Source organism: Carcharhinus amblyrhynchos, chromosome 25, assembly GCF_965287045.1.
Source record: "Carcharhinus amblyrhynchos chromosome 25, sCarAmb.v2.hapA, whole genome shotgun sequence".
NCBI lineage: Eukaryota > Metazoa > Chordata > Chondrichthyes > Carcharhiniformes > Carcharhinidae > Carcharhinus > Carcharhinus amblyrhynchos.
In genome coordinates this window covers 27,382,577-27,399,049 of record NC_137348.1, presented here as the reverse complement: position 1 = coordinate 27,399,049, position 16,473 = coordinate 27,382,577, and the positions used below count along the sequence as shown (strand labels likewise).

The 16,473-nt window shown below is 45.1% G+C and overlaps 1 protein-coding gene across 3 annotated transcripts in view; it reads left to right on the top strand.

Moving 5' to 3' along the window:
- The window catches only part of stxbp1a (syntaxin binding protein 1a), a 118,295-nt gene that overhangs the window by 68,059 nt on the left and 33,763 nt on the right, over positions 1 to 16,473 (top strand). For all 3 annotated transcript variants that reach the window (XM_080212490.1, XM_080212492.1, XM_080212491.1), the window contains exons 2-6: positions 1,917 to 1,966; positions 6,781 to 6,862; positions 10,086 to 10,162; positions 12,711 to 12,789; positions 14,077 to 14,180. In XM_080212490.1, the coding sequence (XP_080068616.1) occupies positions 1,917 to 1,966; positions 6,781 to 6,862; positions 10,086 to 10,162; positions 12,711 to 12,789; positions 14,077 to 14,180 (392 nt within the window). The remainder of the gene's footprint in view (positions 1 to 1,916; positions 1,967 to 6,780; positions 6,863 to 10,085; positions 10,163 to 12,710; positions 12,790 to 14,076; positions 14,181 to 16,473) is intronic.

Sequence of the window (16,473 nt, the reverse complement as noted above, 5' to 3'; positions counted from 1 at the left end):
AAACATGGAATTGACTGAGCAAGAAAGGTTTTTTTTTGGGGCGGGGGTTAAAGAATTTTAGAGGTATACGATGGAGGAAACCTTGGTTTATTGTAGCAAAGTCTTAAATACTAATGTTAAACACACATTTCCGACCTGACTTCAAACAACAAAAGGCAGGGTCCTCCCCACACGGAGGCTCAGCCTGTTGTGGGGCATTCGGCTGAATTTATCGGAGCCCCCTGGGTTGGGCTAGGTGGTGATTGGGCCCATCTAATTGCAGAGGAGGCTGCATGAACCATTCCCACCCAGAGGAAAATTGACCCCTATTGAGTTAGTGGTGGGCACAGTGAGTTAGTGGTGGGAATGGGCTGAGTCTGCCCGCTGGCTAACGAGACTCAATAACAAACCATTCACCAGGGTTTATTGGAGGCACAGGGATTTTCCCTGAATTTGAGTGGGTTTCCCATACCACTGGAAGGTCACCCAGTTTGCCAGTGGCCTCCCGAGGGGGACAAAAGGCAAGCTAACCTCTACACTTGCATCCAGCACCTTCCCCCAGCCCTCACCTCATGGATGACCTATTCCCCATGACCCTCATCCTGCCCTCACCCATCTGTGGCCTGGGAGCCTTGTCAATTTTAGGCCTCCGCCGGGTGCATTACTGTCAGGAGCCACTGCTCCCCCCGGTGCTCACAGGCAGTCTCCAATTGGCCCAACGCATCACGGTGGGGTGGCATTTCCATGGTCAGGGCTCTGACTCCTGGGACAGGCCCAATGAAGGCCAAAGATGTGCAGGTTAGGTTGATTGGCCATGCTAAATTGACCCTAGTGTCGGGGGATTAGCAGGGTAAATGTGTTGGATTATGAGAATAGGGCCTGTGTGGGATTGTTGTCAGTGCAGACTCAATGGGCCGAATGGCCTCTTTTTGCTCTGTAGGGATTCTGTGATGACTGATGTGAGGAGGTTGCCCTGGATATAGAGCACTGTATCCAGTTGACCGTGTATGTTTTAGAGACTCTCCAATATTTTTGCAACGCTTCACAATTGCAAAGCTCGTTAATGCGAATCTCCGTGAAATGCATCTTCACTTTATTGTTGAGATAAAAATAACATTTGGCGCTTCCTCAGGAAACGCTTTATAATGAGTGTGCTGATCTTTACACTAATGTAAGGATATGTTACCATGTTTCAAAGATTTTCTACACATTGATGGAAATTGTGAATGCAATTTTACACAAATATTTATAAACCTCACACATCTATGTTTATCTATAGCTTGGCTCAGATGGAGCATTCTGACCTCTTTCAAACCCAGATCCAGACTTGAGTGCACGATGCATGGATAATGCGCCAGTTCAGCACTGAGGGACTGTTGCTGAGTCAGAGAACGCTGCCTTTCAAATAAAGTGCATTGGCCAACATTCCTCCCTCCAAACACAAGTTATCTGGTCTTCCGTCTCAATGGCTGTCTGTGGGACATTCCAGTGTACAAGTTGTCCGTCCGACTATCCGCATGGTAAAATTGCATGTCCTTCAAATGTTATCCGTTGCCACTAAGCACTTTGGAGTTCACTTTGGAATGAAAGGCGCTAGTACTTGGCAGTCCCGTGAAAATCCAGCTGTCGTCTATAAAAGGAACAAATCCACCACTCACATATCACAGGCTAGCTGTTCACATTTTGTGGCAGATGTAAAACAACCTGTCCCCAATAAAGCTTGTCATCAAATAGAGCCTAAATTTTAGGTGCAGTCACCTCAGTGAAAATGAAAATGGCGAGAAACGTATAAAGAGTTGTCCATACACTAAGGCACATTCAAACAAGATCACAGTTACCTGTGCTGTGCTGAGGCGGGAAGGTTACCTTCCATTAGATATTTGAGATTCTCCCTCTGCTTGTTTTGAAAGCTAATCGATGTTTCTTTTTGATCGCAGAGATTATGAACGATGTCATCAAGAAGGTGAAGAAGAAGGGAGAATGGAAGGTAGGACTTTTTCCATTTCATGGGGCATCCACCCCACACTGACGCTTTTTGTTCAAGGGGCAAGTGGGATAATATGTTAATAAACAACGTCGCTGGGCAACATAGCTGCTAAATTAAAAACATTAAAATCGATTAAGGATGTTATCTTGGATAGAGCCTCAAAATAGATCAGATTGCCAACACTAGGGACATACATCCGATTCAGTTCTCAAAAAGATTGCTTATGTCCCTTGATCATTTTTTTAACGACTTGCAAGAGGAACTTGCAAGAGAATCCCTTGGATTGGAGACTGCTTATCTGATTTCAGCTTTTAAAATGGGAGGAAAGGGTGTGTGAGCCATTATTTGGATCTGTAATAAATGCTGAGAGTGCTGTAGATGTACTCTCACCTGGATAGAGGAGGAGACGTCAGGGAAGTCAGTGCAGCTTATGTGGCAGTGGGGGATGAATGTTGCAGCTGATCTGGGTGCCTCACTGATGGGACTGACGATCCTCTCTCGGCAGTAGATGGGACCCGGGGGAGCATGCTGTCAGCCGCGAGCTATTCAGGGACCAGCACCTGGACTGCTGTATAATGAAGGGCTGCGACCTCTATCAGAAGGCCAGTGGTGGCTGCCTCAGCAGTGCCACTGCTTGCAATGGCTATTGCTGACTCTGCAAATTCGATGGCAGGCGGGTTGGCTGGAGAGGCCAGAAGCTTAGAGCTGAGTGGGCCACTGCGCGTGCGCCGATCTGTCAGCACTGAGATTGGTGCATGCACAGCAGCCCAGCACTGCTGGTCTCCCAGTTACTGACCAGCCCCACGACCCCCGTAACATTGCCTCTCCGATTCCCCCCAGGCGGCCCTCCCCCGATCGCTGGCCACCTGGATGTGTCCAGGTCAGCCTCGACCTCACCCACCCCCCCCCACCCTCTGGCTGGCTGACTAGCTCACCACCCCCTACCCCCCCCTCTCCCCACCACCGCCGATGACCAACCTCGATCGTTGGCCTCCCTCCCTCTGCCATTGCCAAGTGCAGACTGGCGGTGGGCCCCAGCCCGATAGGCCCTGCTCACTCCCCTGCCCCCTTGAAACTGCCCAATACCTGGTCCAAACCCAGATGAACTGCACAAAATATTCTCCATTCTGTAGAAGCAAGTCTTTCTCTTGCCTGGGTGCATTCAATGTAATTACATTCATACAATTAATTATTTCATACAATGGGTATATTGGTGAATTCTATTTTATCAGTGAGCTCACATGCTCTGGAGTCTGTGTAACCTCCACACAGACAGTCACCCAAGGCCAGAATTGTACCAGGGTTCCTGGCGCTCTGAGGCAGCAATGCTAACCATTGTCCCACCATGCCGCTCTAACGAAGAGTCTTCCAGACTCAAAATGTTGGCCCTATTCTCTCTCCACAGATGCTTGTTAGACCTGCTGAGATTTTCCAGCATTTTCTGTTTTTACCTCCTGTATCAGCTTTGATTGGGGCAGAGCGTGGGGCCGACTAATCAGAGAGGAATTATCCAAATTTTTATCCTCTAATTAGCCTTTGAATTTTAGTAAGGATTCTCCTCAGGATTACACAGCTTTGTGAATGGGAGTGTCCAATGAAGCAGGCTTAGATGGACAAACTGACCTTTCCTTGTTGAAATTTGCGTATGTTTGTATGGAGGAGCAGAGCTGAGAAAATGAGGGGCAGAGGTTTACACACCTGGGTCGTAAATTTCCCAGCCTGCCCGCTGCTAGAGTTGTAACGGATGGGACAGATAATTTGTCAGACCTTCAAAGGGATGTTGACCTCAGGTGGGAATTCCTGGTCTTGGGGCGCGCGACCAGAGAATCCCATCCCAAGTTCCTGATGTTCTTAATCTCCTGGTGTTTCATTTTAATTGACAGCTGGAGAGCAGGAATCAATAAAATAAATAAAATAATAAACCAACTCATCCAAGACAGAAGGGTAAATATATCCAGGTCCAAGTCAGGACAGATTATGGTGAAACTGTACTGTGCCCAGAGCAGGCTACACTTTGAGGACTTTGCCCACTTAAGCACATGGGAAAGAGAAAAGAGATTATGCTGATCGTTAGGGTCTGATTTATATTGAGAAAGTCTGGAATTTTTTCCTGAGGTTGGAAGATTAATTCAGAAAATTCCTTTCAACGAAGTTGCAGGAGTGAGGCAAGTGGGATTTAGAAGTGAAGTTTGATTGTTAATTTGTCAGCCAAGACCAAATTTGACTCGGGCCTGAACCAATGAGTGGCATCTCCCGTTCTGGAGTTTAAATCCGGTGGCACACGGCATTGGCAACATGATTCCAGTTTGGCGGTGGGTCGGCAGAGCATGCACTGTTCTGGACAGACCCCCGCCCCCACTTCCCAGCTTAGCGTGCCTTCCAAATCCACCCTTCATGCCACCCTACCCACCTCCTCGTTTGAAGCCTTTGCCTTCTGCCTGCCTTCTGTGCCAAACCTTGGTACAGCTTTAGCTTCTGGCACCCTGTCTTCTTTCTCACCCAATTTCAATGTGGAAACAATTGTTAGATCTCCTTGAGGAGAATGCAACTTTCCAAACTCTTCCCTCTGAGTGAAGTTATGTGCGGTGCCCAAAAAAGCTAAAGAAGCACCTACTGACCTCAAAGTATTGGAAGATGTGAGGTTTGCCAGCTGCCCACCACATATATACAGCTGTAAAACTTAATTAAGTATTAAGCGAGATACTTAATTTTGAGGGTGAAGGTAACTCCAATGAGGTAGCCTTTTAATAAGCATGTGGAGATGTATGCAAATGGAGTTCCTGACGTTGCTTGCTCGAAAGCCCATCCTGCCTTTACCCTGCCCTGTGTATCAAGAGAACAGAATCCCAACAGTTCATCCTGCCATTGGGTGGCACGTGGCACGATGGTTAGCACTGCTTCCTGACAGCGCCAAAGAACTGGATTCATTTTCAGGGCTTGGATGACTGTGTTGCTGGAGTCTACACGTTCCACCCCATGTCTGCATGGGTCTCCTCTGGGTTCTCCGGTTTTCCCTCACATTCCAAAGACGTGTGGGTTAGGTTAAATGGCCATATTAAATTACCTCTTAGTCAGGTCGGATCGTTGTTGGTGCAGGCTCGGTGGACCAGCTGGCCTCATTCTGCATTGTAGTGATTCTATGAATAGATTTTTTTTGTCTCCCGCAAAAATTAAGTGCCCACATATGCTATGATTCTGTCTGTTGGCAGGAATGGAAAATTCTACCCAATGTCTGAACTCCATTCTGATCCAATTTGGGATCCTGATGGAATTTACGAGAAAGGAAGAGAAAATTCCTCTTTTTCTTGACTGGCCGCAAGAGCAACCTATTTAATTCACTTATCTGTTCGCCAGTACAAGCCATTCAAATAACTTGAGAGAGGGAAGAGTTTAGAAAGTTGCATTCTCTACAGGCAGAACTAACAATTGTTCCCCATGTGATATTGGGCGAGAAAGAAGACCCCCAGGAACCTGGACTGGATTTCAAAGTGTGAGGAGGCATCTAATGTGAAACAGCACAATATGGAAATGGCCAGCATGGTGGCACAGTGGTTAGTACTACTGCCTCACAGTACCAGGGACCCGGGTTCAATTCCCAAATTGGGTCACTGTCTGTGTGGAGCTTGCCCTGGTTAGCTCAGCTGCCTGTGTCTGTGTGGGTTTCCTCCGGGTGCTCCAGTTTCCTCCCATAGTCATAGTGTGGGTTCGGCGGATTGACCATGCTAAACTGTCCCTTAGTGTCAGGGGGACTAGCTAGGATAAATGCATGGGCTTGTGGGGATAGGCACTGGGTGGGATTGTGGGTGGTGTAGGCTTGATGGGCTGAATGGCCTCCTTCTGCACTTTAGGAATTCTATGAAACAAATTCTAATTTTAATGAGCTATGAAATGCTGGAGTTATTGTTTGCAGTAGATGTCAGAAAATGCATTAAATAAATGGGCTCATAACTTGTCACAGCTGCTCTGCTGAAAAAAGAGGTGAGCTTTATTGTAAATGGGTGTCAGAACTAAATATGATTCTGAGAGCTGTGCTGGCCCGTGCTGCATTTCATAGAGAGTAGGTCCTTTGCCTGGTTGCTGTTAACCATTGTATGGTGAGAGAAGATTCACCAAAGGCCCACGTGCATGGTGCCAAGTATTCCACTTGTGAATAAGTAAGTCTCAACTCTGTTTTACCTGTGCTACATGTCAGAGGGAAGCAAATTGCTATGACCAACTCTGTGCCAAACATTTATTCGAAATAAGTAGCTAAGCTATAAGGCAGCTCAATGATTAATATGATGGGCAGAATCTTTCACGGTGGTTCACTAGATTGATTCCAGAGACGGGGGTTGGGGGGTTTGTCGGATGAAGAGAGATTCAACAGTTTAGGCCTATACTCTCTGGAATTTAGAAGAATGAGGGGAGATCAAGTTGAGGTATACAAGATGATAAAAGATATGGATAAAGTAGACATGGAACAAATACTCCTGCTGCTGGGGCATCCTAGGATGAGAGGTCATAATCTTAGGATAAGGGGTAGCTAATTTAAAACAGAGTTGAGGAGAAACTACTGTTCCCAAAGGGTTGTGCATCTGTGGAATTCACTACACCAAAGTGTGGTGGATGCTTAAGGAGAAGTTAGAGAGATTTTTAATTGGTAATGGGTTGAAGGGTTGTGGGGAGAAGGCAGGAAAATGGGGATGAGAAGCAAATCAGTCATGATCGAATGGTGGAATGAACTCGATGGGCCGAATGGCTTCTATAGCTTATGAACTTATGATGCGCCGTGCTGCTTACACTGACCTGCTGATTGTATTTGTGTCTTTTATTAGGTGCTGGTGGTGGATCAGCTCAGCATGCGAATGCTGTCATCCTGTTGCAAGATGACTGATATTATGACAGAGGGCGTCACAAGTGAGTGTTTCAGTTAACATCCTTGACATGTTGACATCCGTAGCTTTGGAAGCAGGGTTCTTTGCAGTCACCTTTAATGAAGATAGTTTGATAATTGCAACTTCTGAGCAAACCTGAGCTTCCACATTTTGTGTTTCCTTAAAAATGATTTGGAAAATCCCTGCACCAGATGTGTGCCACCCTGCCTAAGAGTTAGCAACTGTCCTGCGAGGTTGAGAGTACAGCTTTATTTAAAAGCTTCACCCAACTCAACAACACGCAGAGAAACGAGGAAGCAACAGTTAGTCATTTTAAGCTTCAGTCCATTCCAGGATAAGTCAGGAATCCTCAGGCATTAGCTATGACTTAGCCACAGGATGTTCTACTCTAATTCAGGAGGCTGCACATCCAAGACCCATCCAGAAACCTGGACACAACGGGTGGGATTTTTACAGCCTTGCTTGGGCGAGACCGGAATTTCCACTGTTGGACAGTTGCCCGCGCCGATTCCGTGACAGGCAAGGTGATAGAGTTCCGGTCAATATCTAGACTGATTCTCTTGTGAAGTACCTGTGGGGTGCTACACTATTGGAGATGTTTTCTTCTGAATCAGACATTAAACCTGGGCCCCAGCTGCCCTTGTAGCTGAGTATAATAGATGCAGTGATGCTATTTTGACGGACAGCAGGGGAGTTCTCCCCTCTGCTTTCAGCAATATTTCACCCTCCAGCAGCATCACCCACACATATTCTCTCATCATTATCACTTAGCTTTTTAGGAGACCTTGCTCTGTGTAAATTGGGAACCTCGATTCTTACATTACATTATTTCGAAAGGACTTCACCGACTGGAAAGACCTTTGGGACATCCTGAGGTTGTGAAAGGCATGTTCCTTCTAAGTACAAAGGAACAGAAGGAGCCATTTAACTCCTTGGGCCCATTTTGCCAATCAGTGAGTTCATGGCTGACCTGAGACCTGACCGCCATGTACCAGCCTTTGTTTCAGATTCCTCCGTATGATTTGTTACCAAAACTTTATTCACCTCAGAACTAAAATGAGTTGTTGCTCCAACTTCATTAGTCACTTGTGAAAGAAGTTTCTAAACTTCTTCCATTGGTTGTGTGCACTGCAGAAGAGCTTCCTAATTTTACTCCTGAAAGGTCTGGCTCTAGTTCTTAGGCTACAACATCCTCATCCTAGACTCCCTAACTGGTGGAAATAATTTATCTATTCCACTTAAAAATTTGGATTAAGTCATCCCTTAACCTTCTAAGTTCAAGAGAATTCCAGGGATGTTTGTGGGATATTTCCTTGTAATGTAACCCTTGTAGATCAGGTATTATTCCGGTAATTTAATGTTACATGTCTGCTTCACCACAACTTCTATTGTGAGTGAAAAGTAAATGATTGGAAAGCAACTCAGCCAATCGAATTGATTACAGTCTGCAGAGACCTCAACAGGGCAACCTCTGAAGAAGCAGAAAGTCACTTACAGCAATATCTGGATTTCCATATTTAACTACGCACGTGCAGACTCCGCAGGTTTGCTGTTAGTTTTACCATCATCCCGACCCCAAAGCCTGGGCAACCTTTTTGGCAAGCAAATAATTGAAATTCCAAAGTTCAACCAAACCAATCTTTCAAAAGCTGCAACTGATGAAATGTTTCTAATGCAGTCACAGGATCACAGAATGATTGCTGCCCGGAAGGAGGCCATTCAGCCTATCGTGTCCGCACTGGCTCTCTGCAAGGACAATTCATCTAGTGCCACACTGTTGCTTCCCCTCCCCCCGCACCTACTTCACCACCTCATAACCCTGCAAATGTTTCCTTTTCAGATAATGATCCCACCCCTCTTTGAAAGCCCTGAGTGAACCTGCCTCCAATGTATTCTCAGGCCATGCACTCCAGATTCTAACCACCTGCTATGTAAAAATAAAGGTTTTCCTCATGTCGCCATTCTTCTTAAATCTTTGGTTCTCAATCTTCCACCAATGGGTTCAGCTTCTCTCTACCTACTAGAACCATGACTTTGAACATCTCTATCAGATCTCCCTTCAATCCACTCTAATCCAAAGAGAACAGTCCCAGCTTCTCAATCTGTTTACATGGTGCAACTTCTTCATCCCAGGAACCATATTTGCTTCCCTTTGCTTTCCCTTTCCTCCTTTTTTAAAATTTTACCTCTCTCCCACTCATCTCCCCCCTCCCCTCACATGTTCATCTGTCACAGCTCACCCTCTGATTTCAGCTTCTCTGCCATTTGACCATTCACACCTTTTATTGTCTCCAAGGACTGCCATTAGCAGCCTTTCCCTTTGTTCTTGTGGCTATGACTCATCTTTCATTCGTTCACCCTGCAGTCTAAGTATCTGCCACTTTCTATGCCTTTTAGCTTTGACAAAGGGTCATCTGGATTCGAAACATCAGCTCTTTTTTCTCCTTACAGATGCTGCTAGACCTGCTGAGATTTTCCAGCATTTTCTGTTTTGGTTTCAGATTCCAGCATCCGCAGTAATTTGCTTTTAACCATACTTGTGAATCTTTTCTGCACCGAATCTAATACCTTAAATCCATCTAGACACATGGTGTCCAGAATTGGATTCAATGCCATGGCTGACAAAATAATTTATTTTGTAGGAGTGCAGTCCAGTCTGAGGTTGGGGGAAAAATGCACCCTTTATAGAATCATAGAATCCCTACAGTGCAGGAGGAGGCCATTTGGCCCATCAAGTCTACAATGACAACAATTCCACCTATCCCCATAACCCCACACATTTATCCCGCTAATCCCTCTGACCTATACATCCTGGGACACTAAGGGGCAATTTAGCATGGTCAATGCAGATAGCCCGCACGTCCTTAGATTGTGGGAGGAAACCGGAGCACCTGAAGGAAACCCATGCAGACATGGGGAGAATGTGCAAACTCCATACAGACAGTGACCCAAGCTGGGAATTGAACCCAGGTCCCTGGTGCTGTGAGGCAGCAGTGCCGACCATTGTGCCACTGTGCCAGCCATAGGAAATACATATTTCGATTGACAATTAAGTAAACCCCAAATTAACTTTTGTCCATGCCGAGTTCTTACCCGGGTTGGTGGTGGGGAAGGGAGGGGAAGGGTAGTGTTGTTGCGGGGGTGGTTGTGAGTAGTCGGATGAGGCTCAGATGTTTAGCCAACTGCTTTTTCTGCACGTTGTAACCTTTGTTCACTTGAACCTCTCTTTGTTCTGTTACGTGAAGTTGTGGAGGACATAAATAAAAGGAGAGAGCCACTCCCCAGTTTGGAAGCAGTGTACCTCATCACGCCCTCTGAAGAAGTAAGTCAGCGCTTTAACTGATCTCACAGATTTGAAAAAAAGGACATGCTGGCATGACTTTGAAATTTGCTACATTTACTTTGACATGTGAAAGGGCAAATGACTTGGCTCAGTGCCAGTCACCAGCCAAAGTCAGTGCTCATACCAAGTAATGAGGTCTCTTGCCCAACTACTGAACTATTGCATAAAATGTGCCCAAGGCAATGGAAATACTAGTTTCTGAATGATTACAAAGCATTCATAGTCAAACCTAGAGAAGCTTTTGGAGATATAAGACTATATGACGTATATTGAGTACTTGTACTGATAAAATCACCATGAGTAACTCACCTCCTGACTCCCCAAAGCTGATCTACCATCTGCAAGTCAGGAGTGTGATGAAATACTCCCCACTTGCCTGGATGGGTGCAACTCCAACAACATTCAAGAAGCTTGATACCATCCAGGATAAAGCAGCCCGCTTGATTGGCACTGCATTTATCAACATTCAGTCCCTCCACCACCAACGCTCAGTAGCAGCACTGTGTACTATCTACACTGCAGCAATTCACTAAAGATCCTTAGCTACATCTTCCAAACCCATGACCACTTCCATCTAGAAGGACAGGGCAGCAGATACATGGGAACACCACCACCAGCAAGTTCCCTCCAAGCCACTCACCACCTAACTAGGAAATATATTGCCATTCCTTCGCAGTCGTGGGATCAAAATCCTGGAATTCCCTCACTAACGGCATTGCGAGTCAACCCACAGAACATGGACTGCAGCGATTCAAGAAGGCAGGTCACCACCATCTTCTCAAGGGCAACTAGGGATGGGCAATGAATACTGGCCAGACAGCAACGCTCAAGTCCCACGAATTAAAAAAAAAGAATGCTGGTGTTAAGCCACATTGCATTGGTTATGTAATCTTTGATAAACTTATGAAATAAATTGAAAGTGCCTGTACGAAGGAGATCTGTGAAGTAAGGGACACAGAGGCAGTTAGCAGTAACATAGGAAAATATCCAACCATATTTCACAGAAGCATAAGGTAGAAAGGATTTTGAGCCAAAGAATGAGACATTGGAAGCTTAGTCAGGGAGGTGAGCTTGACAGAGGGTATTTGAGGTGGACATACAAAGTATTGAGGAAGGAAACTGTGGCAGCAGAACAAAGGCAAATTCAGCCCTGCTCTGCCAAGGAAAGAACAGCCAATTATGGTATAGCAAAAGTAAGGGGAGGTACAAGAGTCTGGAGCAAGAGAAATGGAGAGACTAGAGAGAATGTAATACAGGAGGAGGTTACAGAAAGAGAGAGGGATCTGGAAGGAATTTAAATATAAAAATGATCATTTTCAGTTTGGGTGACTGGGAATTAATATAGCCCTGCAAAATACACTGTATAGTTAAGTGGGACATGGCATAGGATAAGAGTGGAGTTTTGAATGAGCTGAAGGTAATGGAGGATGTAAACGGGAGCTTGTGGAGATATTGAGGCTTGAAGCGATGAGGGCAAAGGTAATGACCTCCGGAGTAGGTGGACTGAGGTAGGAGTGGAAACGAGTGATGTTACAGAGGCTGAAGTAGAACACAGAATTTCCTTTCATTGAAACAGTAATTTGAAAACATTAGAAAATGTGGATAAATGGGATTTGCAAATGTTCTGGGGAATGAGAAGGATCAAAATTTCTGGGGAATGAGAAGGATCAAAATCTCTGTTAATATTGGGAATTCAATTTGTCAAACCCAAGTGAACATTAAGACTATTTATTGGAAACTCTGATGCCCACTGAATCATAGAATCATAGAAACCCTACAGTGTAGAAAGAGGCCCTTCGGCCTATCGAGTCTGCACCGACCACAATCCCACCCAGGCCCTACCCCCATATCCCTACATATTTTACCCGCTAATCCCTCTAACCTACGCACCTCAGGACACTAAAGGGCAATTTTAGCATGGCCAATCAACCTAGCCCGCATGTCTTTGGACTGTGGGAGGAAACTAGAGTACCTGGAGGATCCCACGCAGACACGAGGAGAATGTGCAAACTCCATATAGACAGTGACCCAAGCTGGGATTCGAGCCCAGGTCCCTGAAGCTGTGAAGCCGCAGTGCTAACCACTGTGCTACCGTGCATGGTTCATTGCTTACACTTGGTGTGAGAGATGTATCAGAATTAACCTTTGTCTAGAGTCAGAGGGCCCGATTTTACCATTTTGATGCCAAGTGCTAAATCTGGGCGCAATTTAGATCCGGCTTGTAAACTTCAGGTTGTCTCTGTTCAGTCGATCAAAATGATGGTTGTTGAAGAACAAGAAAATCTATCAGCAGGCCAAGTGCAATGCAGCACTGCGTGAAAACTACTTCGCTCGTTGACCAGGAGTCAATAGCAACACAGTTGTATCTCTAATAGAACTTCTCCTCACTCTACACGTGTAATAATCTGCTTAACAGAATGATCAGCAAAGATAGTGCAAGAGCCATTTAAATCAAAGAGTTTTTTGTTGAAATGTAGTGAATTCTGTTGAAAGCGAATGATATTTCATTGAAATTTTATCTTTCTAGTCCGTCCGTGCACTCATCAATGACTTTAAGGATGCTCCATCCTCGAAGTACAGAGCAGCTCACGTCTTCTTCACAGACTGTAAGTATACAGATGATCAAAGGAACATGTGGCCCACTTAGAATCATACAATTTCTACAGTGCAGAAAGAGGCCATTCAGCCCATCGAGTCTACACTGACAACAATCCTACCTAGGCCGTATCCCCGTAACCCCACATAGTTACCCCACTAATCCCTCTAACCTACACATCCCAGGACACTAAGGGGCAATTTAGCATGGCCAATGGTGCACTTAACCCACACATCTTTGGACTGTGGGAGGAAACCGGAGCACCCGGAGGAAACCTGCGCAGACGCTTGTACGAGATGGTTCCTATTAGGAGCTTTGAGGGAACTTCAACATTCAACATTCAACATTCAACTTTGTGGGAACTTCAACATTCCCACGTTGAAGTTTGCTGCAAGGCTGTGGCATCTTAAGAGCGATTGGTACTTTGTATTTGAAAATGCTGGGTACCTCAGCCCTATCGCTGAATATTTGCACTCAGAATAGTTTCCTGCTGTAACGTCATGAGAGATTGACTCAGCTTTAATGTTTGGATGCAACTGGAACTAAAACGTCACTGATTGATAGACTGCTGTTGTAATATTGTTGGAGAAAAATGGTCATGATTCACAGAGGATAGAATGAAGTAATTATTTAACGGTTAATGACTTGATCATCAGTGAGCAATCTGAATTTTCAGAAGGTGGACCAAGCATATGATTATTTCAAAATGTTATATCTCACATTAGTGCAGCCAGTTGATTTATATTTTTTGAAGGGGCAAGTTGTATCTGATAGAAAGTATTGCGTTCCATTATCTGTTGGAGTCCCCAGGTAGATTCCTCCTGTCCAGCCCGCTGCAGGTTTGGTGGCGGGCGAGAGCGGAGGGTCCAGCGGGAGCCAAAAACCCGAAAACACACCGGCAGAAAACCTTCTTGCGATTCTCCCAGTGGAGAGTTAGTGGTGGCTCTCACTTCCCAATGGCCAGTGATGTCGACATCATCTGCTACTCATGAATGCCCATTAAAACTGTATGGTCTGACGAAGAGCAGTGTGGAGGATGGGAGGTGTGGGTGATGGTGGAAGGAGGGATGTGCAACGGAGGGGAAAGGGTAACAGCTAACAACAGCAGGCAGAGGGGCAAAGAGGTGCACGAAAAAGCACGAGCATCAAAAGCGAAGACAGGGGAAGTAAGAGGTTGAGTGCAAACACCCTGAGGGTCACTTGTCTTCTGCTTGCATGTACACTGTTGAACTGGTTTTGCCATTGGCCTTACTGTTTAAAAGAGAAAAGTAAAAACTGTTGCTCTTACAATTCACAGCGTGTGCAGATCCATTGTTTAATGAGCTGGTAAAATCTCGTACATCAAAGGTTATCAAAACCCTTACCGAGATCAACATTGCCTTTCTTCCATATGAATCACAGGTGAGACATTTTGTTCAGCAGTAACTAAGGGAGGTAAAGGTGGGCTGGAGAAGTTTTCCAGTGTTGTAGCACTGCTTTTTTAAATGCAAGAATTTTTCTTTGTTACCTTATATTTGGGATGATTTGAATTTCTGTGTTCGAGCAAGACTAGGTTTTTGTGATGGAGGAGGGCAGAGAAAGGAGAGAGTGGCTGATGTTTGATTGGTGTTACATTGCTGCCAGGCATTTATCAATGTGAAGGCATTTACCTGATCAAAGGGATCAAGTACTGTCTTGCAAGGTTCTTTCTAGCGAGTTCCAAAGGCTGGATCCCAAAGTACAAATTAGGGCTGTTGTGCACCAAATGTAGACGCAACTTAAAAAACGGAAATGGAGTTTTATGTGGCTCACCTCGTAACTCTTTTTTTATTCATTTGTGTGACTTGGGTATCGCTGGCTGGATACCATTTATTGCCCATCCTTAGTTGCCCTTGTTCAGACAGCAGTTGAGAGTCAACCACATGTAGGCCAGGCCAGGTAAGGATGGCAGATTTCCTTCCCTATAGGATGTTAGTGAACCAGATGGGTTTTTATAATAACCATCAGTAGTTGCATGGTCATAATCAGACTTTTAATTCCAAGTTCATATTGAATTGAAATTCCACCACCTGCCGTGACAGGATTCGGACCCAGGTCCCCAGAACATTAGCTTAGTTGCTGGATTAATAGTCTAGCGATAATACATGTAGACCAGTGCTTTCCACTTTCTAGCTGTTACCTTCCTCTGCTCCCAGTGCACAAAATTTGGGGGATTTGTATGAAGCACCTGAACCTTTCCTTCACATTGCTTTGTATTGTTCACTCCTGCCATCCTTTGGATATTTGAAATCCCCTTATTTTTACTCATTGTGGTTATAGAACCACAGACTTATAGAATCTTATAGCACAGAGGCAGGCTATTTGACTCCTGGGGCCTGTACCAGCTCTTTGACAGAACTATCCAATTTAGTCCCACCCTCAAGCCTTATCTTCCGTAAACTAGCAACTTTGATGTGTCCTGGAATGTGGGAGGGAGAGGCATTGTGGTATTATCTAGTAACGACTGAACTAATAATCCAGAGACTCAGGGTAATGCTCTGGGAATCTGACTTCGAATCACACCATGGCAGATGGTAAAATCTGAATTCAATAAAACTCTGGAATTAAAAGTCTGATGACACCACAAAACCATTGTTGATTGTCATTAAAAAACCCATGTAGCTCACTAATGTCCTTTAGGGAAGGAAATCTGCTGTCCTTACCTGGTCTGGCCTACATGTAACTCCAGATCCGCAGCAATGTAGTTCACAATGCCCTCACAGATGGGCAATAGGTGCTGGCCCTGCCAACGACGCTCACATTCCATGAATGAATTAAAAAAGAATGTCAAATTGCTTTTTGGAAGTTACTATGGATTCAGATCTTAACAACCCTCTGTGTGAAGAAACTTCACTCATTTCTCCTCCATTTTTTTCACCAATTACGTTAAGTCTGTGGCCTCTTGTTACCAACCCAATTGTCAGAGAAAATAGTTTCTCCTACTTGCTCTATCTAAACCCCTTCATAATTTTCAGTACCTCTGTTGGGTCTCTCCTGAGTCTTTCCTGCTGTAGGGAAAAAAATCCCAGCCTCTCCAGTCTCTGGGTTTAGATTTTGACATTTGGGTGTCCAATGGTGGCACGTTCTGGTCAGTTGCACATTCAGGGTGATGGAGAAATTCCTGTCTCTTTCAAATTTGATCATTGTTGTCGGCCTCAGAGACACCCTTCTGCTCTTCCATGGCCTGCAAAAATAATTCAACACTTTGGTGGTCCTTTTTGGCACTGTCACCTGACTGGAGTGTGTGTACAGTGTAGGCACCAACGAGTTCTGATCTCAGATAGCAAACAGGGTCTCATTTGCATCATAGAATCTCCAATTAAAAAAGCCCCATTTCACCTCAAATGGACTGGCACTTTAGATACCTGGCAGTAAGCCCCTTCCCCAAATGGAGCCAATGCCATTTTGAAGACATTTATCATTCCGTTCACCGCAGTGAATATCAACCCCATTAACTCCAGGTCTCAAAAGAAGAAGTGTACCTCGCCTACTGTGATGACTTCAGCCAGGTTAATGAGGTTGGCTTGCTAGAGTACAAACTACCTGATGAGTCCTTTCTGTGCTCGCTGGGCACTGCAGGAGTTGGGGTGTAGTATAGACCCCAATAATCACGTTTTGATTTGATGTTTTAAGTTTCCTTTCTGCTTTGATTTTTGGTCCGGGCGGTTCTCCCTCC